We start from the raw sequence: 25,818 nt of genomic DNA on the forward strand, positions 1-25,818 counted from the left end.
TTCCAGGCGGTTACCTACCGATCTCAGCACTGCATTAAAAATAGCTAAATGTGGTGCATATACAATCCAGGAAATCCCACTGGAGTAGTAGATACATGAGTTTGCACAACACTGCACAGTTTATATGTTTAATAAACCTATAATGTAGGATTATACAACTGTAGAGAGTTATCATGGAGGCATTATTTTTATCTTCCATCTCAATGATTCTCACAATAAGCAGAAAAACGTACACCGACCAACTCAGCAGCTTGCCAGATAACAACACCTTGTGTTACATTGGCACATGTGCAGCATCAGTCCAGCTGGATGATCACAATGAATGAGGGGCTACTTTTTTTAATGCAGTGCAACAGATCTGTCTGAACCAAATATACAGTGTACAGTCTGAGTCTGGTGCCTATAGTGTATACTGTACATTGTTCACAGGACAACAGGCACTTCTGCATAGATAGCATAAACCCATGGTGATAACACTGGCAACCAACACACACAAACACACACTTTGAGAGATCTGTTTACTTACTTTACCGTTGCCATAGACGCAGGTATACTGGCCTCAGACCTGGAGTTGGTCCCCTGGCACAGTGCTACAGCTGCCCGCTGCTCCTGCACTGAAGGGACAAATATAAAGGACAAATTCAACCACAGTAAGTACACCTTAAGTTCACTTCACTTAAATTCACTCAAGTTACCATTTAAGTAGTTTCCAGGTGAAAAGCACTGCAGCATCTCTGCTCCATCTGTCCCGCCAGCTAACGTTAGCTAGCTAGCGTTAGCATTTTCTGGTGAGTTAGCTAATTTAAAAACTCGGTTGTTTTCCTCCAATTTAATCTTATTCTGTCTTTACCCGCGCCACAAAGCTTTACTTTTATTCCAATGTGGGTTTAGTTGGATTAAAGATCTCCAGTCTCCAGTGTGATTAATATCGTGACAGTGACCGTTACCGTTAGTTACTTCATCGGCGGAGAAAGTCGTGTCCTGATTGGTTGCAGAGCCGAGTGAAATCCAGCGTTTCTATTGGCTGATTCGAAATGTGGCCACGTTTGTCTTACGTAGCTTACGTACCGTGGACGAATAAGCGTTGGTCATTAGTTGAGTTATTATAGTTTTGTATTTTTCTTTAGTTTTTATTTTTACTTTGGTTGGTTTCAATTCAGTTTTGTTTTCGGAGAAGGTTTGTTCTTCTTGGTTGAGTTTTTATTGTTTAAAATGTTTAGTTTTAGTTTAGGTTTGTATTAGTTTCAGTATTGGTTTTAGTTTTATTTATTATTATTATAATATTTTGGGTATTTGTCCGGCAAAATTAGATTAGAAGTTCAGAATATGTATTAAACTACAAACACACTTACTCGCCGTCATGTAGACAACGCAGTCTCAATAAACCTTTGCACCAATCCACAAATTTGAACAAATTAATTAGACTATTCTTGTATATTTTTATTTTATTTGAGTACACAATATTGTTTTTCATCTAAAACTAATCTAGTTTTTTTCTAAAGTCTAGTTTTATTTTTATTTCAGTTAAATAAAATGTTTTTCCACACCTAGTTTTAGTTCTTAGTTAAAGCATTATAGTATGTTATATGTCAGTTATCAGGCATACTTGAGTTTTTTGTAAAGGAAAGACTCCCTTTCTTATTTTAAATGTCACAACCTGGATCTTCTTAATTGATCTAATACATTTATTACAAAACAATATTAGTATGCAAAAGGATTCAACTCTGGATACAGACTGAGTAATTTTACAGACTACCTTTCATCAGAGCAGCGTATGTTGCCTGTCATGTGTGATAATAATTGTATTTCTCCTACTCTTTTAATGGATTACACATGATTGGTTGAATGAACTTGTTGTTGAACTAGCCAGAAGTCAGCGGGTCAGTTCATTATACATTATTCCACTTTTACAGCACTGCCAGCTCACCACTGAAAGTACATACTCCATGTCATCCTTCAAGATGAGAGAGACACATAGCAGAGACAGGACTGTGCACGTCTTATAACTGTCCTTCTCTGCAGGTCTTCAACACACACATACACAGACACACACACACATACTGAAAGCTCTCGTCTTTCCATCTGGTAAAGTGGGCTGTTGTGATTGATTTGTGGATTTGCTCCCGCTTTTTTTCTCTCCATTTAAGTGAAATAATGTATGGAAGCAATCTGGCGACAGACATTTTGGAAAATCTATTTGAAATCATTTCAGCTGAAGCCATGGCAGTTTGTCTTCTTAGGGGAGAGGAGCAAAGTATAATTGTCTGCAGTCTAGTAAAACACAGTATAACTGCCATCACACTTGACTGAGCTTATAGCCAGCTAGTCCCATGGCCTCTAGAAGATAGAGCAGTTAATGTTCCCTTTTATTTTAGAGGATATGTCACTTGTATCGCAGATTTATACCATGATACAGCAATTTTGTCCAAACAGATGGATAATGGTGTCACCAGCAAAAAGCCCTGTTTTTATTGAGTTTAGAGCATATTGTTTAGATAGGGGACTGTGTTGAACAGCTCTGCCAGCGCTTTCTCTCTTTATCTCTCTAATCTTGCCAGTATTAGATTTGATCATTTTTGTTTGAAGGAGGAAAATGTGGCTGTAATGGCTTCCTAATAGCAAACACAGGGGATACAAATCCAGAGACCCTGTTCTGTAGTGCTTCCATAAGCACCACTGATTTATAGAGGTCTTTATGACAGAAAGGAAAATGATCTGCTGCAGGTATAAATCAGGTGAGGAGTAGGAAATTGAACTTAGATATCATCTTGTCAGATGCTTAATGCTCTTCCTCCTGTCACATTCGATAGGACCAATTTGGAGAATCCTGCAGAGGTAAAAAGAAGACAATTAACAATGACAGTGTGGTAATAGATGAAGCTATAAAATGAACCTGCTGCCTGCAGGATGCTTTGTATGATTTCCACATGAAGTAGTAGCAGGGGTGTGATGTCTCGGCCTTCCATTTCTTCCCCTTTCTGTTTTTGGTGGTTTTTTGAAGTATTCCCTCCCACAATAATATGTAATACTTTAGTAAAAGAGCAAGAAAAAAGAAAGAGAAAGAGGTAATTTTGTGCTTTGACTCTATAATTGAATAATTACCCTGCATATGACAAGACTTGTAAATTTAGGTTAACCTGGTTTTTATGTTGTTATTGATTCCAAGGGCATGTTCTATTCTAACACTATATAAAAGTAATCAATATATCAATGGTCAAGCACAGAAATTATGCATGTACGGGGACATTAAAAGTACCAACAGCCAAAATAAATAATATAATTGCGTTGGAAGCGAATTCAGCACCGCAGTTTTTTCATACTATGACGAAATACATATTTTCATGCATACGCTGTCTTTCTAAAAGTGTGTCCTCTTCTAGTTTAGCATTTAATTAAGGTACAACAGTGGATTGTTTGCACTGATAATTGTCAGACTGTATGAGCGCTCAAACAGATGTCATCGCTCAGTGGTGTAATGAGTTCAAGATAGGACAGAGAATGACAATGCTCTCTGATCCCTGAATGTCACTCTGGCATAAACTACAGCACACTGGTTTATTGCCGACATCATGTATTCAGTGGCATGCATTCACGATATGACAGATAGAACGTGTGGGGGGAAAAAAATGGAAACCCATCCATCTGGGTGTGTGGGGCTTCAAATGACTTGAATTTTAAAAACTAATTTCTTGGAAGCTGATGACCTTTTGTGAAAAAGCTGCTCAACTTTGTCAAGTGGCAATTCAAGCCCAAGCAGCTAAAGAGCTACAGTAATAACCAGAGATCCACTGCTCGGGAAGCATCACCCCTCGCAGCTCATCAAGCCAAGCTCTTGTATAATCTAATTTGATTTTAATGCTTCTCTGAAGGAGATTGTGCTCTTATTACTGTGTAATGATGCTGTTGTCAAGAGCCAATGGTGATGTCTGATATCACAACCGTGTTAACTGCTTCTGTGACACTCATCTCAGCATTTTCCACATCGTCTTCAGTGCACAATGGCTTGTGCTGTATATTTATGACTTTGTTGTTCTTCCTGTTGCATTCTACTTCATGATCGACAGAAACATGGTAAATGTTTAAAAACTCCCTTCTTTATTACCTTTGTCTGATGTGGTACTTTTTTCGTATTCAGTACAGTAGATAGAGCATAACGATGAAGGTCTTCGCTGAGATGAGGAGAATTTTGAAGTGCTCACACTCGGGGGCAGCAAATGGAAAAGTGACAAGCCTGGTGCACTTGTCTATTTTACTTATTCTGTGCCTCTGTTTCATATTCTGCCTCGCACCGTGGGGTTATTTTCCTCCAGGGTTCAGGAGGGCACGCTCTTTCATTTCTTCAGAAAATTGTTTCGCAGGATTTCAATCTTTGGCTGCTAGATATGACAAAACACAATATCAAGAACACTTATGTTTCTTATCAGCCATTTTTTCTGGGTATAAATAAAAGATCAGTATAAATTTATGTCAAGTGGCCTCGAATGCACATGTGAGAGATGAGTATGAAAAGAACTATGAACCTTGGGACAGCCCCACTGTACATTTTCATCGCTTGCTCAAAATTACCTTGGCACTGGGGCTTTGTGTGTCATTTGTCATCCTTGAAAATCAATTAGTGTTTCCATGATAGCAATTCAGATGTAATCCTTTGAGTGTTGAGTGGACAATTGCACACAAAACCTTGACTTTTTGTTTTCAGATTATGTTAACAGTATTTCTTTGAATTGTTAGTGTGCGGACTGTGATCATAATATAAACATCCTGATTGGAGAGTTGAAGGACCCTCCCAAATATTGATTGCGTCTAAATAGGCCTTCTGTTGGACACTCAATAAAAATCATCTCACCTCACAAATGAAAGTAGTAACTGTAACACTTTAAAAGACAAACATAATTAACTTACAGCTGAACACAGTTTCACTTTTGTAGCTGTTTATGTTCAACCACCAGATCTCTCTCTCTCTCAGTGAAATCCTTCAGGCATTATACAGATTAAAAAAACAAGCAAATAACTGAACTTTGTTACACTTAGTTAAAAAATCCTGCACAATATAGTAATTCTTCTGACTATGAAGCACAATCTGTCAAGAAATGATTCAGTGCTGTGGAATCAAATATGTTACTCAAACATACATCTCACACAGCAGAGATCTTTTGTGATATATTACTTACGATGATTCACATATGTGCAGGCTATGTATACATGGACAACCTCCCAATGGTGTGAAAACATCCAAACATTGTCCTATTGATGTCCCATTTTTTTCCCCCGTTTGGCTCTTGTCAGAGGTCAACCTCAAACAGCATGCGGTGGAATCAGGCGTTACTGTCGATGTCACATTGATGCATTACAAAGCCCAGGAGGTCATGTCTCTGTAAACATACATTATCAAAACCCATAGAAGATGTGGTGGGTTGACCTCACCAATAGTTTACGGTTTATCTTTTAAAAGGGTCATGTGATGGCAGAGAGCAACTTTGTAGCCCAATGACTTTCTTGTTGCAAATGAAGAGGGTCAAGCAATCAAGACTGGTCGGGCTCTGTGTCAGCACCATTATCTTACGCTGTCTGAAATGATCAATGAGCTAAAATAAAATGATCACAAGCTAAAATTGGCCTGCTAATGAAAACAGACTGTTTAAACATCGCTGCTTGGTGAGAAGCTTGCCAGAGAAGAAATGGGCCAGCAGTTTAAAATACATGACACAGTACAGGTAGCTGGAATATAGGGAGATATTGTCATTGTCGCTATATAAATGTTAGTTTGACCTTTCCTACTAGTATCTTGATTTTTGCTTAAAATCCAGCAATGATCAATTGCGTTTTCACAGCAAAACCAGTCAAATAATTCTCCAGCATGTACGTAGATTTAAAAAAACACGTATCTGAGGAATGTGTTGTGATCCAGAGCACACATGTACACAGATATTCTCAAAAGTTTATTTAGTATTATTTATACAGAACAGGGATTCATACAGTCAGAAAACACATATTGCCTGTAAACAGTTAAATGACTATTGTCTATATGTAAATAGGTTTCATCGACAATACTCTGAGGCAGAGACTTAAATATAAAAGTCACTTAGGGCAGGTGCACAGTACTGACATCAATCTCCTTTTCTCCCTTTTTACCAATAAATACATACTGTATGTCCATTTACTATGGTACCATGGTTGTGTAAACATGTTAGCAACACCATGCTGCAGGGTAGCCTTGTCAACCCCGTCATGAAAGGCACACCATTATAGAAAAATATTTATAAATAATTTCCCATAAATAAATAATTGATTTCCCCCACAAAATATTTCTTGTTTTGTTTCCGCTGTTTCCAATTAACCCAGACAGAATAATGGTAGAAATTCAGTCAAAATCAAATAAAATGAGGAAAAACAAAGAATACATGGAAAAAGATTTAGCTATAAAACATCAAAAACAACAACATTATTTTAACATCGTTCTTAATGTTCTCAGTACGATGTTATGAAAATAAACATGTCATCATACAAGAAAGGAGGTTTTTTTTGGCGGTTACTACCATGCGAGTGCTATACAATTTAATATTAAATTCATTACTATTGCTAGAATTATAAAAGCAATTCTCAAAAGAAAGGATAATCTGTACTGTAAGTTGGAAATCACATCAGCTGCTGACTTGTTACTGCATTATTCCAACTCAAGGCATCTACTTAGTTAACTGTTCTCACATTTCTTCAAGGAAACAAAGTTTCAGCCTGACTTGTATTGAAATTTTATTCCACTTCCATGGCAGACAAATCTTGCTCTTCATCAGATTTCTCAGAGGGCAGATCTTGTGACTCTGGGGTGGTTTGGCTGTCTGACGCGGAGCTCGGCTCTGTGGTTGTTGGTGTGCTGGGCTCTTGAGTGTCTGATTCGGCAGACACATCAGCAAGCTTGCTTTTCTCTGATAATTAGAGATAATGTTTCAGTTTAGATTTGGATGCATTTCAAACAAGTATAAAAGGACTCAAAAGGAAGGAGGAAAAGAAGAAAAATGGACACTACTGTATTTGTGTACAATGGAATTTAAGAATTGAATTAATCTAAATTAAGTAATATTGGTAACATCTAATTACATGCGTGACCATTACACTGCTTGACTGTCTTCGACTTGTCATTATCACCTAAAACAGACTGGTCGTCATCTTCGTCAGCACCAGACGATGGTAATGGTGCCTCAGATGACAGCTTCAGGTCACCAGTGACCTCGGGTAGTCTGGGTGCCTGAGGCCTGGTCTTTCTTGCAGGGTTCAAGAAATAACAATACGCACATCGGAAGGCTGAAACGACACAAATGAAACACCATACGTATAGTTTATGTCACCTCACTAATAGATTCTCAAACAGACACAGATTAATATACATGAATATGAACCAATGACAAAAAATGCCTAAGATGCATAAACACTTCAGATTGATGTGTAGCACTAGTTTGCATATTCAATCTTGTTGTGTTTTTGCTTACAAGGGTCGGTAGTGGCAGAGGCATTTAAGAGCCATATGATATACTACACTGCCAAATGCTAGAGGGCAAATGAAGGCACAGTGTTTGATGGAGACTGACAAAGAGTGTTGTGTTTCTCCAAGTCTTACCAACGTATTCAAATTCCTCTTTTAATGCCATGCCGTTATGGGACAGACACTGCTGACATATGAGAGCGTATCTATGAGGAAAGAAAGACAATCCAGTTATGACAGCATTCAGTACATGGACTTGCATTAGACTGCACAAAAGATCATTTTGCTGATACATACAATACAAAGTTATTATTGGCAGATTATCATCATTTTAACATTGCTTTCCATAACAAGAGGGAGATAATCTCATAAAAATGATCAGATTAAATAATTTTAGGGGTTGCATCAGCATAGCATTTAGAACCTGTTTAATACATTAATTATACTTGGCCCATAAAACCAATTCCAAGGTGTAAACTGTACAATATATAAGTGTATTACTGGAAAGAGAGTACCTGTTCCCAGGGCCATCTCCAACAAGATACTCAATGACTCTGTCCATAGCACCCCTTTCCCTTGGGAGCACAGGTCTGGCCAGGGGCGGGCCTGGGGGGTGCATTCCTGTTAAAGCACGGCATCAGTGCCTGTTAGACAGTCTGCAGTCTCAAATACAAACTGCAGTAAACCGGTACTGCTTACAGTAAAAAGACTAAGTGAAATTGTGAGGCTGAGATTCACAGTTTACTGCACAATCCATGATACATTTTACAAAAACCTGCCCCGTTTTCTTAATGACTTTACACTGGATCTCACTTGCAAAGCACGTCCAGATTCCCTGCTGTGTTGGTGAGTAGTAATTAATATAATCTAACATCAAGAGCAATCATAGGAAGATGACTGGTCATTTCTGTGAGACTTGGCAGAGTCTCAGTATCCTGCTGGTTATTAATTTACCAACATATGGAAACTCTGTGGTGACTCTTTGTATCAAATTGCTTTTCACTTTCAATTTTCCACAGAAGCAGGTGATAACATCAAGTCATGTAAACCATTTGTGAGGTGTTCCCAATGCCAAAGGCAATTTCACCAAGCATTAAAAGACATTTAGTGAGATTCCACCACCATTGCCCAGAGAACAAACGCAGGTCTGGCTAATTAATCATAGTTAATGTAATCCTGATCCGTGCATACCTCACAGTTGGCATTCCACATGGCAATTACAGCATGCAGCTTCCTCTAGGAACACATTTCCTTTACTGTTTGCACTTATTTGCATCTTCTATTGAGTGTTCATAGTCCAGAAATAATTTATATTGAATATTCAATACCTCTACACTCCACAGATGTCTTCCATATACAACAACTGTTCTATGGAAAGTTTTTCCATCGTGCTGGCTGGCTGGCTTTTAAAATCTTTAAAAAGCAACTAAATATGTACGGCACAATCATCATATTCTTGAGGTAAATATTCTGACCGTATCAAAAGTTATGGCCTATTTCTAATCTTTGTTCACAATCATTACATTTATTTGAGAAAGGTTGAACCTTTTAGTAAGATATTTGAAAACTACATTCATATAATTACCCATTACAACTACTGTATAACATATACCACCCCTGCTGACAACACACACCACAGAGCCTTGAGCAACTGGGGACACAGAGCAAGGGAAGAGTAAATCACACCTTAATCGACCACATTATGACGTGGTCCCCCTGTGTGCAGGTAACTCACCGACTCCTGGAACAGGTGTTCCAGGGGTCACAGGCCTCCTCATCAAGCTCTGCTGAGCAGCTATAGCCGACAGGACCCTCTCTGGGGGTCCACCTGGAGCAGAGTGGGAAGATCGTCCAGGATAGGTGGGCCCAGAGGCAAGAGGGGGGCGGGCAGCAGCTCCGCTTGCAGGATTCGCCACCACTGTGGGGGTCTTAGGGATGACATTGCGCTGGCGGAGCTCTAACACAGAAAACATTGCAGGTTTGCTTGACAACAGTAAGAAAAAGTAGGGGGAAATAGTGGTGTCTTCTTCAGAACGCAATGTTACCTTGTCCTGGTTTTGGAGTCATCTGAGGTCCAATAGGAGTGGATTCAAGCTCCTTTATACAGATAACAAGAGCAAGAGCGCAATTTAATGAGGAAGATAATTAGTGCGTGTTTTATGTTTCAGAGTAAAAACAAAACAACTCACCATCTTTTTCCTGGAGTCAGGATCAAATCTCTCCAGTATCATTTTAGCATTTTTATACGTCTCAGTTTCCATAACTTCTTCAAGCTGGAAAAAACAAGACATTAAAAGGGTATTTTAGGATAAAGGCTTTTACAATGTTTTCAATACACTGCACAAACACATTATTCCTATAATAACAGCTCTACTGCCAAATAATTATTTGATGATCATCTGATGTAATTAATAGGTGTTTTATAAACACACATTTTAGGATCACCCACCATAGCATTACAAGTAAACGTGCCTAAGAAATGGCACAAGGAATTGTACATCTTCATTTAAAATAAGTAGCAAACATTTCTAAATGTTTACATATAATATGAAGAATAATTACATTCACTACTTCGATAATGGAGAGTGTGAAAATCCATCAGCCCTAATTATTGAAAGTTATTAGACTTGACAGAGGATGACAAGCAATTTCTCAGATTTATTTCTTCCCTGCACTAAATGCTATTAATTAAAGTGACATTAGCAGAGTGGTTTACTGGGTTAAGTCACTGTAACAATCAAATGCTGTCTGTACTGATCCTAGATTAGCAAGTATCCTGTACAAAATACTCAGAGGATCAATAAGTAATACTACCAGGGTACCTACAGAACGTTTCACTTCACTGGAGACCACTAGACATAAAATATAATGCATACTATTGAGTATGAGTTCTATACCTTTCTCTCATTTATCTGACCTCGGGGCAAGCCACAGATACAGTGTTTTTTGAAATGTCACATTGCAGATCTCTCAAGCTCACAGACCTAATTTCATTAAACATTATAGAGAAAATCTGTAGGATGCTGAAAACCACCACCAACTTAGATACAATGCAAATATTGTACTAGCTTTGAAAAGTGACATGGGGAGTCTAAACAATAAAACATATAAATGCAAATGTAACATACTTCTTAGGAACTTTGACAAGCACCCACTGTCTTTAGTTGCCACTCAGTGTTTTGGTGATGAATCATCTCTGAAAATATTTTGGTTTTCTAAAAATATCGAGCATTGAACAGCTGCACCTGACCAATAGTTTGCTACATGAGGTACATTTGCACACCAGTGAGAAACAGATTATTTAATAAAATATACATTTTGTTTTTCTTTAAAAAGCACCATGGTTTAAGATTCAGTGGCATCTAGTAGTGTAGTTGCAGATTGCAACTCCCTCGCTTCACCCTCTCCCTTCCAAGTGTGAAGCAGAAACTATGGTGAATAAACGGCGCTATTTAGAGCCTGTGTTTAGTTTGTCCATTCTGGGCTACTGTAGAAACATGGCGGCGTTTTAAGGTAACAAAAACATAATGATTCTTATTGTCAGAAATGAAACCATAGTTATGAATATTATATTATATTTCTGCCAAAAGATCCTGCTAAATGTTACACAGTGGATCCACGCATGGCCTCAGTAAGCCTCATATTTACATTTTCAAACAGTTGTTGAATGATTTTGGGCAGCTGGTTGCTCAATTGTGATGATAGTTGGCTCAAAATGGAAGAAACTGGTAAATAAGGAAATTAAAAAAATTTAAGTGTGCAAGTGAAATTGTAATGCACCCAATGAAACATGTAAACTGACAAGCATTTCAGCTTTGTGGCATAAAAAATATTATTTGAAACAGCAACATGTTATGTGCTTGATCCTCAATTTTATGTCCAGATACATAAATGTGACTATAACTGTCAGAAAACTGTTTTTTCCTTAACTATCATTTTCAGTCCTTTTCTCATTTTGGAGCAACTCTGTCCATGCTTAAAGAAAATATTGTATTTTGTTAGCAGCAATAAGTTAGGCTATTTAACGTAAAGTCTCACAGGAAAACTATAGACCAAAAATGAGACAAGTCAATTCACAAAATATGAGAAAGTGGACAAATATAAAAACGTCACTTACTATTTTTCTTTTTTGGGCTTTAAGATCCTCTAATTTGTCATCTGAAAAAAGGAGAATTCAACACCAGTTTGAACATAACAATAATAATTACTATTTTGCAGTAAGTTATATACAAATAGCAAAAAGGATCTTACTATTTTTTTCAGTTCTTCGTGAAAAAATGATTATAAGCATTTTTCGAAGTAACCAAACTCTAAAAAGGAAAGGAAAAGAAAATGGTTGATTATTTAAATTGAAGTTAAAGTTAAAGCAACAATGAGGTTGACTATACTGTACACTTACAAGAACGGAAATAGTACGAAGGGGAGAGACAATATGAACCGTCCTATCAACTGTTCAGGCAGGTACCAAAAATACACAACTACACATGTGATCAGGAAGAGAAGAGACGAGTACAGAAGCAGTCGCCCGACCCATATCTTCAACTGCCTTTGATACTTCTCACTGTATTCTTCAAGAATCTGTATATCCTGTGAGGGGAAATGAAAGGAGCGTTATATTAGTACACAAATGTGATCCTATACAAGTTTTTTCTCAACTGGCAACATGCACTTCTCAACACTTTCTCAAAAGTCAGCACAACTGAAGTTAATGCAGACTAAACTGTGGATCACTCTTTACAGCTTTGAAACAAAATGCACTCAATGAACACATCATTCTTGTTTTTTTTTTCACTTAAACTCAACATTCACCAAACCTCTTGTGTATTTACAATCCATTTTGTGTATGTTTACATATGTTTTTACGTTCAGAAACACAACACAAAATTACAAATATAAACAGCACCCGCACGCAAAATCTCAGTAAGTCGAATTAACCCTTTAAGGCTTTTCCTGTATGGCTTGACTGGAATCCTATAGAAAACTTTCCCTAAATATTTGAATAGAATACAATTTAAATGTAGTTGTTGCGGCTTTAAGATATTGTACATTAGGACGACTTTGAAACTCAACTTAGAATATTTTAACAGTTTTATTTATGTGTAGTGTAAACTTGTGGTACTGTACATCACACTGCAGACCCAGTGTGTTCACCACTGCCTTAAGGCCATGTCTGTCAACAGTGTGGATTGGAGTCATGTTCTTTACATAGACGCAAACGGGAGCTAATTCTATTAGCTATTAGCTGTTGAATTTCTAACAATGTACGCCACCGTCTGTAGCAGGACTGAAAATTTAAGGTGAACATGAAGCATATCAGAGAAGTAAAATCCAAACTTGGCATTAACTAGTGAGAGCAAACCAAGCAAATGTTTTTGTTGGATCATGATCAAATTTTTATCTAGCATAAAAGCCAACTGTTTATGTAATTCATTAAAACTTTGCAATTAACAAATGGCTCACTCATCCTTTGTTTGTTTGTTTTTAATATGGAAAGACTACACCACTGCATCCAAGTGCTGTGTACCCCATCCAAAAATAGCCGGCGGCCACTCTGGTCACTATGGGTCTTCTGTAACACGTGTGCCTTTCACTCTGAGCACTGGATAGACCGATCTCACATTCAGCATTACAGTATATAATGCCTGTGCTTGTGTGTGTGATGGTGCACATGAAAAATTATTAGTCAACATATTCTTTCATAATGAATGACAGGATTTTCCTAGCAGAAACTAACAGGCCCAACACCCATCTCTTCACAACTTCAATGCCACATGACCTCTTCAGTGTATGTGTAGGGTCTCTTGCTCCAAGGACAGGTGCTGAAAATAGCCTAACACTAGCTTAACTGTAGAAGAGCACTAAAGCCCTTTCAGTCAGCAAATGAGGAGCTGATGTGGCATTCATTGACACATGTGGTTGCTTATGGTCAAAAGAGGCGTGCTTATACAACACATTTTGCACAGCATTGTTTCATTATCAAAGGCTTAAGTGGTCACTAAACACCAATACATGAATCAATTTATTATTATTATTATTATTATTATTTATTATTTATTTATTCTTCATTTTACCATATTATAAGAGAACTACACATTTAGAATATGTTATGAATAAATGTTTTAATTTCACTAAAGTGGTAAAACAGGGCGACAAAAAAGCATGCTCAAATGATTAGACGGTTGTTAACAAACTTCCAAGAAAAATCAAACTTATTTGGAAGTGTAAGCAAAGACAAACAGTAAAATCAAAGTTTACAGACCAAACTATTATCTGTAGTTGGTTTTCCAGTGTAATGAGGGATTATTAGCGGCATTACAGCTGCGCTTACTTTCAGTTTTACCTCCAAATGAAATAGTTAAGATAATCTGGATAAACTTTTGGCTTGTTTACAACCTGCATGATTTGCTTATTTTTCTTGCCCAATCGGCTCTATTTTTTTAACAATGTCATGGTGTTTCCAGATTTCTGCAATTATTTGTGGTAGTACAATGTTACAAGCAATATAACTGATGACTAGAGCTACAAATATACATCTCAAGTTGTAATGAGCCATAGTTCACCTTTCAGTACAGTATATGTAAATAAGCAGTGTACTATTAAGCTTCCTTTGAACCCTGACTGTGGTGCAACAGAGTAAATAGTTGTTTTAGTAATATTTGTGAAAATGTGCCTTGTTTATATGGGCTTTGTCTACCTGCCCACTGTGCAGATTAGGCTGTAAATATTATAAAATATTTAGAGAATGGCTTTGTTGTGCTTTAGTAGAGCATGTTGTGCATGCATATATAAAAAAGAACAACTTCAAAACGGCACTTTACTTCAATTCAAAGGTCTTTCAAGTTGGGCATACCTTATCGATTCCCTCCAAAATCTCCACAGTGGATGGTTTCGCCTGTAAGGCAAACATTTTGAAATTCCAGTCAGAGAGAGAAAATTATGACGTATGAACTACCACAACAAAAGTGCTCTTTGTGCAAGCAACTTCCTGAAAGTCTCTGGAAACATCCTGTTTCATCTTCCCACTTCTGCAGAGTTTGTGTATGTATCATGTGCGTGTTCTTCCGTTGTTGCCAGGGTGGCAAATTAGGACCAGCCACTAGCCAAATGCTGGTAGATTTCAGACACAAAACAATTATTTACTATTGAGTAGGTGGTGAATCTGAACATGTATCTGTCACTGGCTGGGAGATGTTCACATTTTGAAAGGGTAATTTCCCACCTTGGTCACTGGAGACGTAATTTAGTTAGCCTGTGCATGACAATATGGCGAGGGATGGTGATACAAGGAGACGTATTAGCATAAACATCTGAATTGTGATAATTTATGTAGCTCTGTCTAAGCATATGGGCACTATTTATGAGTCCTACATGAGCTTCTCAACTTAAAACATATTAAATCTGAAGTTAGAAGATTACAACTAAACTTGTTCTTTGTCTAAACTAAAATATTGCCAGCTAATTGTGCAATAACACAATTTGTATCACAGCAGCATAAAGCAGAAAGACATAATGAGCAATGGTTTGAAAACAAACCTTCCACCGTGAGATGACGGCCCCCATGTTGATAATGAGGGAGTGTCAGATATTCTGTAACTGAGACCCTCCTCTGATCTTCTCTCACAGATAATCTCTCCACCTGTTGACAACAGTGATTGACCTGATTATACACTCAGTTGGCAATTAATTAGGCACTTGATGATGAGAATTATTTGATAAAACTGTTCAAATTTGAAGGCTGATGAATTATAATGTGCTGTACCAATAACCAGCATTTCTCATATGTAGTCCACCGTCATTGTTTTAATGCTAAATGGGGTGGACACGGCAATACAATGCAACAGTACCACGAATAACTGGCTTCAAATTAGGGTTGCACAGTTAATCGACATATTATTGGAATCGCAATATGGTCAAGTGCAATATGCAAATCACAAGAGCTGTAATGTTTAGATAAATGTGTGACAAAACAGCATTATAATGAAGGACAATAGAGACTGCAGAGGTGCTCTGGTCAACAAATCTTGTTCTCCAGATTTAAGAAATCATGTTTGAATCGCAATATCTGTCAAAATAATCTCAATATGATGTTTTTACCATATTATGCAGCCCTAATCCACTAAAAGTGTTTACAACAAGAACTTCACATTATAGCTTTATTTAAGATGTACTGCAGGGCAGCTTTAAACCTAAAGTTTAGACAGGACGTGTACCTGTTGCAGTGTAACCTACAGCATACATACATTAGGTCACACTGCCACATAGCTACTAACACTCACACCTTCAGCGGGACTCTTTCTCTTTCTCTCGTCTCCACCTGTCACCTGTGAAACTCACTCAAACACCGTCTTTAAAAACTTTTAAACAGGGAACTTAAAGTTACTGTTGCTAACTTGAATTAGCAGAACTTCCCTTTGAACGCCGCTGGCTGAAATCAACCTAACGACACCGGTGAGCTCACAGTGAAGGGTTGCCGTGTCGCTATTTGCAGACAACATTTATATAACTTCTTTACCCACTTTAATTAAATGCAGGGACCCGTCAGCGTTAGCATTGCCCGGACCATTAGCTGCACATCGGTGGCTAACCGCTAGCTGGTCATGCTAACACCAGCTCACAGTTCATCAAGATAAACGAGCAGCAGTCGTTGCTAACTTAAGTTATCGGTCGTCCCGGCTTTATACGAGGCAAGAGAGGCGTGAAGAATAACGTGGCTGGAGAGCGAATTAATAATCAATCAATGTGTTTTGACATACGGGTGGTATTTACCTTGGCAGCGGAGTTGTCCGGTTTCAACAGCCTGTGGCAGGACTGCAGTTCAGCCTTCAGACGGAGGGTGTGTGAGGCAAGATGGGGGAGTGTCCACTAAAAGAGAACAGCATGGAGATCATGGGCAGTGCTGGGCCTTCACTGCAGGCTGTCTGAGAGTAGGGGCAGTATTAGGAGGAGTGTGAAAGGTTAGAGTCATATCAGAGTTGGGCTGTATATTAAAAATGCGTACATGTGTTGTTTGTTGTTTTAATCTTAATGTGGAATTTAGAAAATAAGTCACACTGAGAGGTCCAACTGGATGTGACTGACAGCATGCAGTCCAATGAGATGAAATAACCTGTTTATTTAACATGCAATAAGAGATATTTTGATATATTTCTGATATTGGATGGATAGCTTCTGTAGCACAGTTGGTAGACCATTGATTGGCTATTATTTGGGCCACGCCACTGAACTGCTCTAACAGCATGTGTATGACAAAAATTAAAGTCACTTTGGACAAAAAATGTTTGCCAAATGAATGTGAACCATCAAACCATGCAGATTTTATATAATAGGTTTAGACTGTGTTAAAATTGTCACAGCAGTGGACAATGTTGTCTTTGATCTTTTTCAAATACAAAGCAAGCATTAGATTTATTAGGTTTGCACACGAAATGCAATCAAACATTCTCCGTTCAAGTCCCACATCTAATCCAACAAATCTTTTGTAACATTGTAAAATGCCTGCAGGTATAATTTCCCATGTTGATGTTTAGATTTGCAGCTTTAACACATAGAATTACAAGTATAACTTAAACAGTGGGATTCATTAGTGAGTGTGCGAGAACAACACTGGCCTGAGGGTACTGATAAAAGCTGGAGCAGATCACAAAAAGCCCATTGTAAAAACATAGGAATAAAAAATGTACTAAACAATGGAAACAGAGAGAAGAACACGTTCCAGAAGGTTAAATTAGCACAAAATCATTTGCTTTAACAACAGTTTAACACCATACTTTTAAGTAAATAATTTACTGCAGATGAAAAAAGCAATTCAAAAGACAACAACACATCTACAGGTTGGACTAAAATTTCCTTCAGGCGAACATGAAAACTCTCCCCTCAAAGGATATTTGATGTGGTTTCTCCTTCCAATGTTAACCTAATTGTCTAGCTAGCATTCAGCTAAAGGACACTTTCACATTTTCTGTCTTAAAGCAATACTCACATGCCCATTGAAAGCATTATTGTATAACACACAAATGTTTGGTACTAAACAGACCTTGGAAAATAGACAATTGACTACTTCGGACTGCTGAGGTCTCATTTCTGTCATAATGTCTCCACCGGATTTAATGACTCTCCATCCAATAGACATTTCACTAAAAACCACAGACGTCAACCTCGTAGTGGCACTAAATGAAAAGTCGGGGAATCCAAAAGCCATTACGATACATTGTCTAAGAACCATGAATGTCAACATTTTGTCCCAAAAAAGTCACCAAAGTCCTCAGGGTTCATTCTCTGTGGTAACTCCACTCCATACATCCAACAAATTGATGAGATATTTTAGGACCAAGGTGGTGGACAGACTAGAGACTAGAGCCACACAGCTAACATGGCCAAAAAGTTAAAACTGATGGGGATTTTTTAGTTAAAAAACTGAAGCAGAACCAACATTAACTGGGTGAATTTCACATGTTTTATTGGCTGAACAGCCAATCAGACATCTCACTCTCACCGACTGTGTGTGACTGCTTTAACACAATCAATGCCAACAGACACACCACAAAAACACTGGCCAGCGGTCAACCACAGAGACTCGTCAATGGCGCTCGAAGGCTGACCAGCAGCTCTGTGTTTTAGTTAGTCTCTTGTCTGCTGAAGACTCATTGGGATAGAGCTTATAAACTATCCTTTAAGGATTCTTTTGGGAGAGATAATAATGTATTTCCAGGTAAATGAGCACCAGAATAACAGAAATTAATTATACATAGTGTTATAGCTCATGGTATTCTTATCTATATCTGCCATTAACTGTGTTCTAATGAAGTTCTGATGTGAATCAAACAATAAAAATGTGACCTAACTTCTATGCACACCTGTACACCACTACCAATGCCTGATTGTTGAAGACTCAACCACCTGTCTACCTCTGTGGAGTTGAGGTGAACACTTTTAAGTTCCTGGGAGTCAACATCACAAAGAGTGAGTCATGGCCATCTCACATCCCCAGCCTTGGTTAAGAAGGCACCAAAACGACTGTATTTCTTAAGAAAGCAATATTCCCGTGCCAAGCTCATGCAAGGCCCAGGACAGGAGGACTCTGCAGTGACTGGGTGATTAAAACCACCCAGAAGATCATTGGTACTCATCTATCCAGCATCAGTGATATTGGTGAGGTGCCTGCGCAGAGCCCAAAGGAGACTAAAAGACAGTATTCACCCCAGCCACAGCCTGTTCACCCTGCTGCCATCTGGACTTAAGAACAGCTTCTTCCCTCAGGCTGTGAGACTGCTTAATTCATCCTCAGCACCTCACATAAAATAGTTTTATTTTAATATTTTTTAGTTTTTATGAGTAGCATAAAAGGAACTATAACCTGAACTCCATTGTGCAGTCCTGTGTTGTAAAATGACAATTAAATTACCTTGTATAGTAAATGTCTGTCAGTCAATGACCTCATTCTGTCTTGGTCAAGGAACAAATACATGGCCTGTGTTTGCATATAGGACTGAAATATTTTAGTTAGCTTGCCAGTTTTAATACAAGTTGTGACAACCAGATATTTTCAGATAACTTATTTTTTTTTCCTTTTAGCTCTTGATACAATCAGACAGACAGGAAACATGGAACGGACGGGCGTAATATGCAGTAAAGGTCCCGCTCTATCCTGGTAGCATATCAGTAAACCACCAGGATGCCCTGATTTACGTATCGCCTTTATTTAATTAATCTCATTGCAATCAAGAGTACGACAAAATAAAGTGTTACAGAGTGAAATCACACAAGATAGCCGATCATAAAAACAATATACCTGAGATACTAAAGATTTATTTTAATGAGAACTCCAGTGTTCAGCAATACTGACCAGTACAGATTTTTTTCTTTTCAAGCTTTATGTTAATATAACGGTTTCTTCGACTACAGACGCAGCAGCTGCACATTGCTGCCACTTCCTGTTCCATGATTCACTGCCTCCAGATGCCCCTCAAAAACAAAATGCAAGAGCCAAGTTGTCACGTGACCCCTGGTCTAAGACACAGCCTGCAGTGAACCTTGAGCTCCACTAGGATCAGAAACATGTTACTGATCAAGTTACAATTACAGACATACCGGTAAGCCCCCCCATGTGCTGTTTTAAGTAGTAAGCTCTGGCAGTACCTTGGCTGAACTAAGTTATATAACCTCACACGTCTCTACAACACCTTGACATAAAAAGTATAAATTCATCTTCATATGACCTGAAAAAATAAAACAAGTATTGTCTACACAGAATGCATGGCTAAGTAAAATCCAGTGAGATGCAGGCAGGTGACTGAGACCGTTGGCACGCAGATGTAGTCAAACTTGTGGGACATCAGTGGGTGGGAGTGGCCCGTTGGTGTGGATTTAGTTCCATGTAAAACAATTGTTTCTGGTTGTAACTGTTGGCAGCCGTGGAAGTCAGTCCTACGTGAGGTATGACACATACATGAGCAGTTGGGCCACTAACCACAAGCAAATTTGTAGGCTGTCTATAGTTTAATGGTAAGCTAAACACTGCTAACACTAATATTGTCCCAGCCTTCTGGTCCTTATAAGAGTAGCTAATGTCTCTAGTTCCTGGTTATACCATCTTTGAGGAGTAAGGGGGACATGTGCCTGTTTTTGACAAAACGTTTTTTTCCTAAAGCTAGTGGTTACATAGACGTTTGTCTCTGTAATTATTTGGTCATATTCGAATACAGTTTTATAATTTGTATCTATTTGGCGAAAATAAATTGTCTTTTTTATGTTTGTATGTGTCTGTTCCCCACTGGTGGTTTGGTCCAGTTCCAGTTAGGTACTGGCAGAGTATATAAAGGGTGATTGTGGAGCTGTTGGGGTTTGTTGCTGGATTTCCAGAAAAGAAACAACTAACATTGTGTCTCCTTGCTTATCCTCAAGTATGGGCCAACATGTGACCTCCGCACTGTGGTGTCACATAGGCCCAATGCTTCAGGTGAGCAGTAGTACAAAACTCTGCTACAAACGTAACTGTATGTTTAAAGATAACATTTTAGATAGCTTCACTGTGAACGGCTTGTGTTTAAAGTTATTTGTTTCTTTGTACTGCTTTCTTATGTCTTACAGACATTGTTGGAGTGAGACCAAGTTACAACAGTAGCCACTTGCTGTGACCACAACATGTTAGGCACACACTTTGTTGTGGCTGGCGATGCCCGGCTGTGGGTGTGCAATGACTAGTTGAGTTTATAGTAGATTGTATGTACCGGTGAACAGTTCAGCAGTTCTGTAAAACAAAATTTATTTAATGTTTGTTCTGTGTAAAGATAAAGTTAGCTTTATGATGATGTGTAAACTCTAGCATACATTTGTTTAGCTAGTCTTTACTGATGGTAGTGGGGACTGAAGCTCATGCACTGACATTTTATGGGTAACAGTAGTTTTAACTTGTTCTAATATGGTGGCTGAACAAGAAATAGCATGGTAGGTAACACGTAAGTGTGTCATTGCAGTTAATCCTGCTAAGCTAACAAATGTAAGCTAGTTAGCTGCTACACTGTGACTCTTAGTATGGTAGTGGGACACGAAGTGACTGTGACCACGCGTATGGCTTCTGTTGTCCTAGGTTTGACCATGGCTGTGATTTCACTCATACTGTAGTTGTAGCTTTTAACTGACTGTACAAACCCATTGTAATGGATGTAACATTAAGTACATGCAGGAGTTGTATAGCCACATCTGTAGTCATATAACACAGCCAGAACTACAACTGAAACCATAGCAACAAGTGGTGTTTCTGTACCCGACCTGCAGCCAGGTGTAGTCAGTGTTGTGTGTGAATGTGCAACAGATAACGACACTCACGCACTGTTATACTCAATATAAACTACTAAAACAAAATAAATAGATACACATTATGAAGAAAAGTAACAGCAAGGAAACAATACCAGGAGGAACGGAAATTTCCCTTTCATTTTCCCAGCGGACCTTTTACATTTGCCCACCACTGTAAAGAAAACGGTGGGAAGCTGGCTTTTAAATGATCAGCACAAGAAATCATTAACAATGGGTAAGACCACGAGCCAATAGCCGCAAAGTCCCTCCACATAAGTAAAACTGAGTGTTTTTTTAAAGCAGCTCATTTACAAAGAAAAGAGATGTACTGATATACTTCTTTCAGTTCTGATCTGATACTGACAGGCCTACCTACACAGCTCTCTTTTCTTGATTATTTGATGTTGTCATTATGTGTAAGGTCACATGAGGCTGTAGTAAACAACACAGCACCTCTAAAGCAAATATATACATAAATGCATTACATTTAAATGTGTTGCAAAGAACTTTATTTTGGGTGTTACTATAATTGTTGGTGTAGGCTTCACATGCAAACAGGTGAAGGAGTGCACATTGCAATGGCAACTTCTTTTAATGGTTTGAAAAACTTGAACAAGTAAAGTACACAGCAATGCAATATCAACTACTAGTAAGTAGTTTTCTTGAGTTCAGTAGCAATAAGAGAATTTCAAAGAGTGTAATCGAAAACAACAACTCCTTCATAGGGTTTTCAAAGTAAATATTTGAAATAAAGGTGCAAGAACTGTATAGAGAAATATCTATCAAAAAAACCCTATAAGTCAGGACTATAGAATCTGGACTGGTGACGTAAGTCTGATTTAAGATAAGAATTACATCAGTATCGGCACCTGCTGCTGATATTGGACCGGATTGGTCACAACTCTAAAAACAAAACCCTGAAGAAACAAATCTGAACTCTTTATTTTTTGGTGACTTTGAACCTTGAACTCAAAGTGACTGACTATGAATGTGAACCTGTTCATTTTACTCTTAGCCCTTATGAAGTGTGTACTGGCACAACACTGGTGGTCATAAGGAGTAGCTGTGGCCAGATGCTGTTAGCTTTTTGGTCTTCTATTGCTAATTAGACCATCAGTCCCTTTTAGAGCATGTTCTTGTGCGTGTTCACTTTCAGGAATCCATGATTTCATCTGCTCGGCTGTGAGGGGCTGGTTGATATCATCTTCAGTTGATCCCCTGCCCTGGTTTCCTTGCTGAGGACAAGAAAGGGCTCACTTCTTTTACATGAAGTCCGTCACTCACTGAAGAGTAGACATCAAGGAGGGACGATGTGCTGATGTGGAACCAAATGCACACACGTCTGAAATGGCTGCGCAGGGTGAGTACACAAAAAGAAACAACATCCCAGTTTTGGCGCTGCATCCTTTAAACTATGTATTTTAAGTTGGGTCATAACCTGTCAACAAAGGTGTCTCTGTTCAAAACCTCCAAGCAAGCCTGAGAAATGCAGCTTTTTTTTGCCAACACTTGGAGGACTTTGGAGGATATATTTGTGGCAGAGTGGTTTAATTTCCATTATCAACTATGTAACTTACACAGAATAGTGCAGATACATCCATACTTTAGGTGTGCCCGTGTAATCAACGTGGTATTGTTTTTAAAGCTGCTATAGCAGAGGGGATGTGACTCTTACCAAAAGAAACATGAGAAATGGGTCGAGGGTTGTGTGCTGTGGTGGGTGTGATGCATGTGATGGCTCTGCTGTTGAGATCTGAGAGGTTGGAGGTAAGGAGGCCAATGATTTTGGAGGTAGTGTGTGAAATATGGAGCAATTTGTCCTTGTTGAAGATGGATAACACAGCAGCAACAGAGAGTGCTTCAAGTTTACCAATGACAGAGTTTTGCTGGCAGCGTTTGTGAACATGATCGGTTTGGTCAAAACTGAGTTTATTGTGCAGGATGATAAGGTGCTTCAAACTCTACTTGCTGTATTTGATCTGGAAATCAAGTGGTAAAGACCAGTACCAGATACCCTATAATCGAAAGTCACTATGTTTCTGCTTGTATTAGGCCAGATGTTGCACATTCACTGCAAGCCCCATCCCCACATTTCCTCTACTTTTGATAAGTAATACCAAAGCAGGGACTTTCGAGGGGTAAGATTATGTCCCTGAAGCTAAGAGTTTACAGCCATGTTGTATGTCATTGGTTTTGCAGGTATTTGGTCAAAAATTAATTATTTTTTATTTTATTTTGACCTGATGATGGCGCTAGAGGAAAATTATCACATTTCATGCTGGGGAAAACAAAAGATATTTGTACTAAATTTTAGACAAAACATTGTTACAAACCCCAATAGTCAGAGAAATGTTCCATTGGACTTGAAGCCCATTTGTCCAACAGCCTGTTCTTCCAAAAACAAAAGCGCATTGCTTCGAAGGCCTGTTTCCCACTTTTTGCCTTTAATTTCGTGTATTTGGACGTGCAGTAGGGACAAAGTCCGGTGACCTTTTGTCATCATGCTAACAATAATAAATACGTGGTTAACATTGTTAAATGGTAAAATTTTAGGTTAGGTCTAGACATCAAAACTACTTGGTTAGGTTTAGGAACAGATCAGGGTAGGGATTAAAATAAGTACATTAGTTAGGCTACGTGGTGATACCAGAGTGTGTATTTTCAGAACGATGGGCCTTTGGAGCAACGGGTGTTTGCTTTCAGAATAACAGGCTGTCCTTCTAGTAGCTGAAAAGACAATACTAGACTCTCAGAAACCACAAATTTCTACCTCATAGTGCCACTAGATGAAAAGTCAGGGTATCAACAGTCATTAGGATACGTCATCATATGGTAACCATAAATGTCTGTACCAAATTTTGTGCTATGTCCGTCCAAACGTTGTTGACATATTTCGGTCCGTACCAAAGTGGTCCACAGACTGACCATCAGACCGACATTGCCATCTCTAGAGCCACACTATTGCCATTTGTTGAAAAGAATATGGCTTAATACATTGTTTCCATGCAATCCTCCTTAAAGGTCTGCTGGAGAATGTATTTGGTCATATTTAGCAGACCGTCTTGAACACATTGAGCATTGTGTTTATACTTTTTCTCAGAAGGAAAACTCACCACTGGAATCTGTTTACAGCCATTGACATGAATTCAAGTTGCACACGGCCACTGTTTGGTATGAAAGAGAGAACCACAACATTTTACAGCTACCTTATGGGAACAAGTATTTGATGCATAAAACTTTTGGCGTAGAGTATCATATAATAGCACTTTCTCTATTCTCCATCCACCCCGGCCAGCTCCCCTTTTAGCGTTATGTGAACGTCATACTTTCAACTTCCTGCTTTGCCACTGAACACAAACCAAGAGTGTTTTAATCTGTTTCAACCAAATGCTGTTGTTGAGGGGATGACAGACTGCTATATAATCCGTCAAATCTTTTTTTACTTTGTATATCTTTTGTGCTGCACATACTGTGGTCACAAACTGTTACAATGTGACTAGTTTTAACTCTTAATATGGACCAATTATTTATAATAACATCTGAACAGTTGAATATGTGGAAACAGAACAGCTGATACAAAGTATACACAAGACCCATTTTAGTCATGATTTAATATACAAACTTGAAGGTAGGGTTATGCTATGTTTCAATATTATATTACATTTTTTGCTTTCCTGCTTTGTATTCAGAGACAGATCAGGAACATTTCAAAAGCCATGATTAGACATAGCAAATGAGCCTGCATACACACATTAGGAGATGTGTCATTTCTTTAGCGCTCTCTCCATTTTCACTTTAACATCTTCAGATAACAATAAAGTCCCAACAGTGAAGTGGTCACTGGGGAGATGTATTCTCACAGCATCTTGTGGGGGAAAAAAAGCTGCACACTTGTTTGAGTCCATCAACCTCTATAAATGAGCTCATTGTTGAACATTGATTTAAAAATACTTCTATAGCCACAAGCTGCGGGTCAGGATCCTTTCTTATCTTTAGTCTCCTTGCTGGAGAAATTATATTACTTGTCTTTTACATAAGCCTTAAATAATTCAAGGCTTCACTTCTACATATTTTGTCAAACTAAAATGTGAAAGAAACCTCTTGGGACCCAGGCTCATTAAAGAATTACACCAGAGACAAGTCCACAACATAACAACTGTAATGAAACGAACCATAGAAGTGAAAATTATTTATACTGGCAAATGCTGTCTCAAGATAAAAGTATGCTGAAAGAAATTGTGATCAAATTACAATGAATTAAAAACTAACCCAAAATCACTCAGACTTTAGGAGATGTTCACTATAACCAATAATGGTTTGTAGCAAGAAGTTCCCATAGAGCAACAACTACACTCATCCAGTAAGAGAAAGGGGCAAAGTGAATCTCAGTAAGGTCAACCTGGGACCCACAGTTTTCACAATACAGTGGAAAATGTTTTATGTGGAAATTGATCATGTATAAAACTATTTTATTATTATGTTAAAAAAAAATAACCATGCATAATTTGATAAACTTGATAAACTAATTTGATAAACTTGGGAATCTT

General features: G+C 38.3%; 2 protein-coding genes across 2 annotated transcripts in view; one reads left to right on the forward strand and one right to left on the reverse strand.

Moving 5' to 3' along the window:
- Positions 1–558: 558 nt before the first annotated feature.
- hoxd11a (homeobox D11a) overlaps positions 559–25,818 on the forward strand; it is a 55,478-nt gene continuing 30,218 nt past the window's right edge. The window contains exons 1-2 of the mRNA XM_051403718.1: positions 559–650; positions 22,428–22,631. Coding sequence (XP_051259678.1) covers positions 22,619–22,631 — 13 coding nt within the window. The 5' untranslated portion in view covers positions 559–650; positions 22,428–22,618. The remainder of the gene's footprint in view (positions 651–22,427; positions 22,632–25,818) is intronic.
- lnpa (limb and neural patterns a) lies at positions 5,927–16,351 on the reverse strand. The gene is made up of 13 exons (XM_051403711.1): positions 16,244–16,351; positions 15,011–15,113; positions 14,328–14,369; positions 11,877–12,064; positions 11,729–11,787; positions 11,595–11,635; positions 9,667–9,750; positions 9,523–9,574; positions 9,213–9,434; positions 7,993–8,098; positions 7,613–7,683; positions 7,144–7,299; positions 5,927–6,923 (listed from the first exon to the last, which is right to left on the reverse strand). Exons 2-13 carry the CDS (start codon positions 15,035–15,037, stop codon positions 6,751–6,753), a joined length of 1,221 nt encoding a protein of 406 aa, XP_051259671.1. The 5' UTR covers positions 15,038–15,113; positions 16,244–16,351; the 3' UTR covers positions 5,927–6,750.

This window comes from Dicentrarchus labrax, unplaced genomic scaffold, assembly GCF_905237075.1.
Source record: "Dicentrarchus labrax unplaced genomic scaffold, dlabrax2021, whole genome shotgun sequence".
Taxonomy (NCBI): domain Eukaryota; kingdom Metazoa; phylum Chordata; class Actinopteri; family Moronidae; genus Dicentrarchus; species Dicentrarchus labrax.

Bases quoted from the DNA above. Each gene is read 5' to 3' on its own strand.
- lnpa (XM_051403711.1), bottom strand. From the start codon at position 15,037: ATGGGGGCCGTCATCTCACGGTGGAAG. The intron at 14,370-15,010 runs GTTTGTTTTCAA...TTTGCCTTACAG, and splicing joins CCGTCATCTCACGGTGGAAG to GCGAAACCATCCACTGTGGA. The intron at 9,435-9,522 runs GTAACATTGCGT...TTTCTGTGTTAG, and splicing joins GACTCCAAAACCAGGACAAG to AGCTCCGCCAGCGCAATGTC.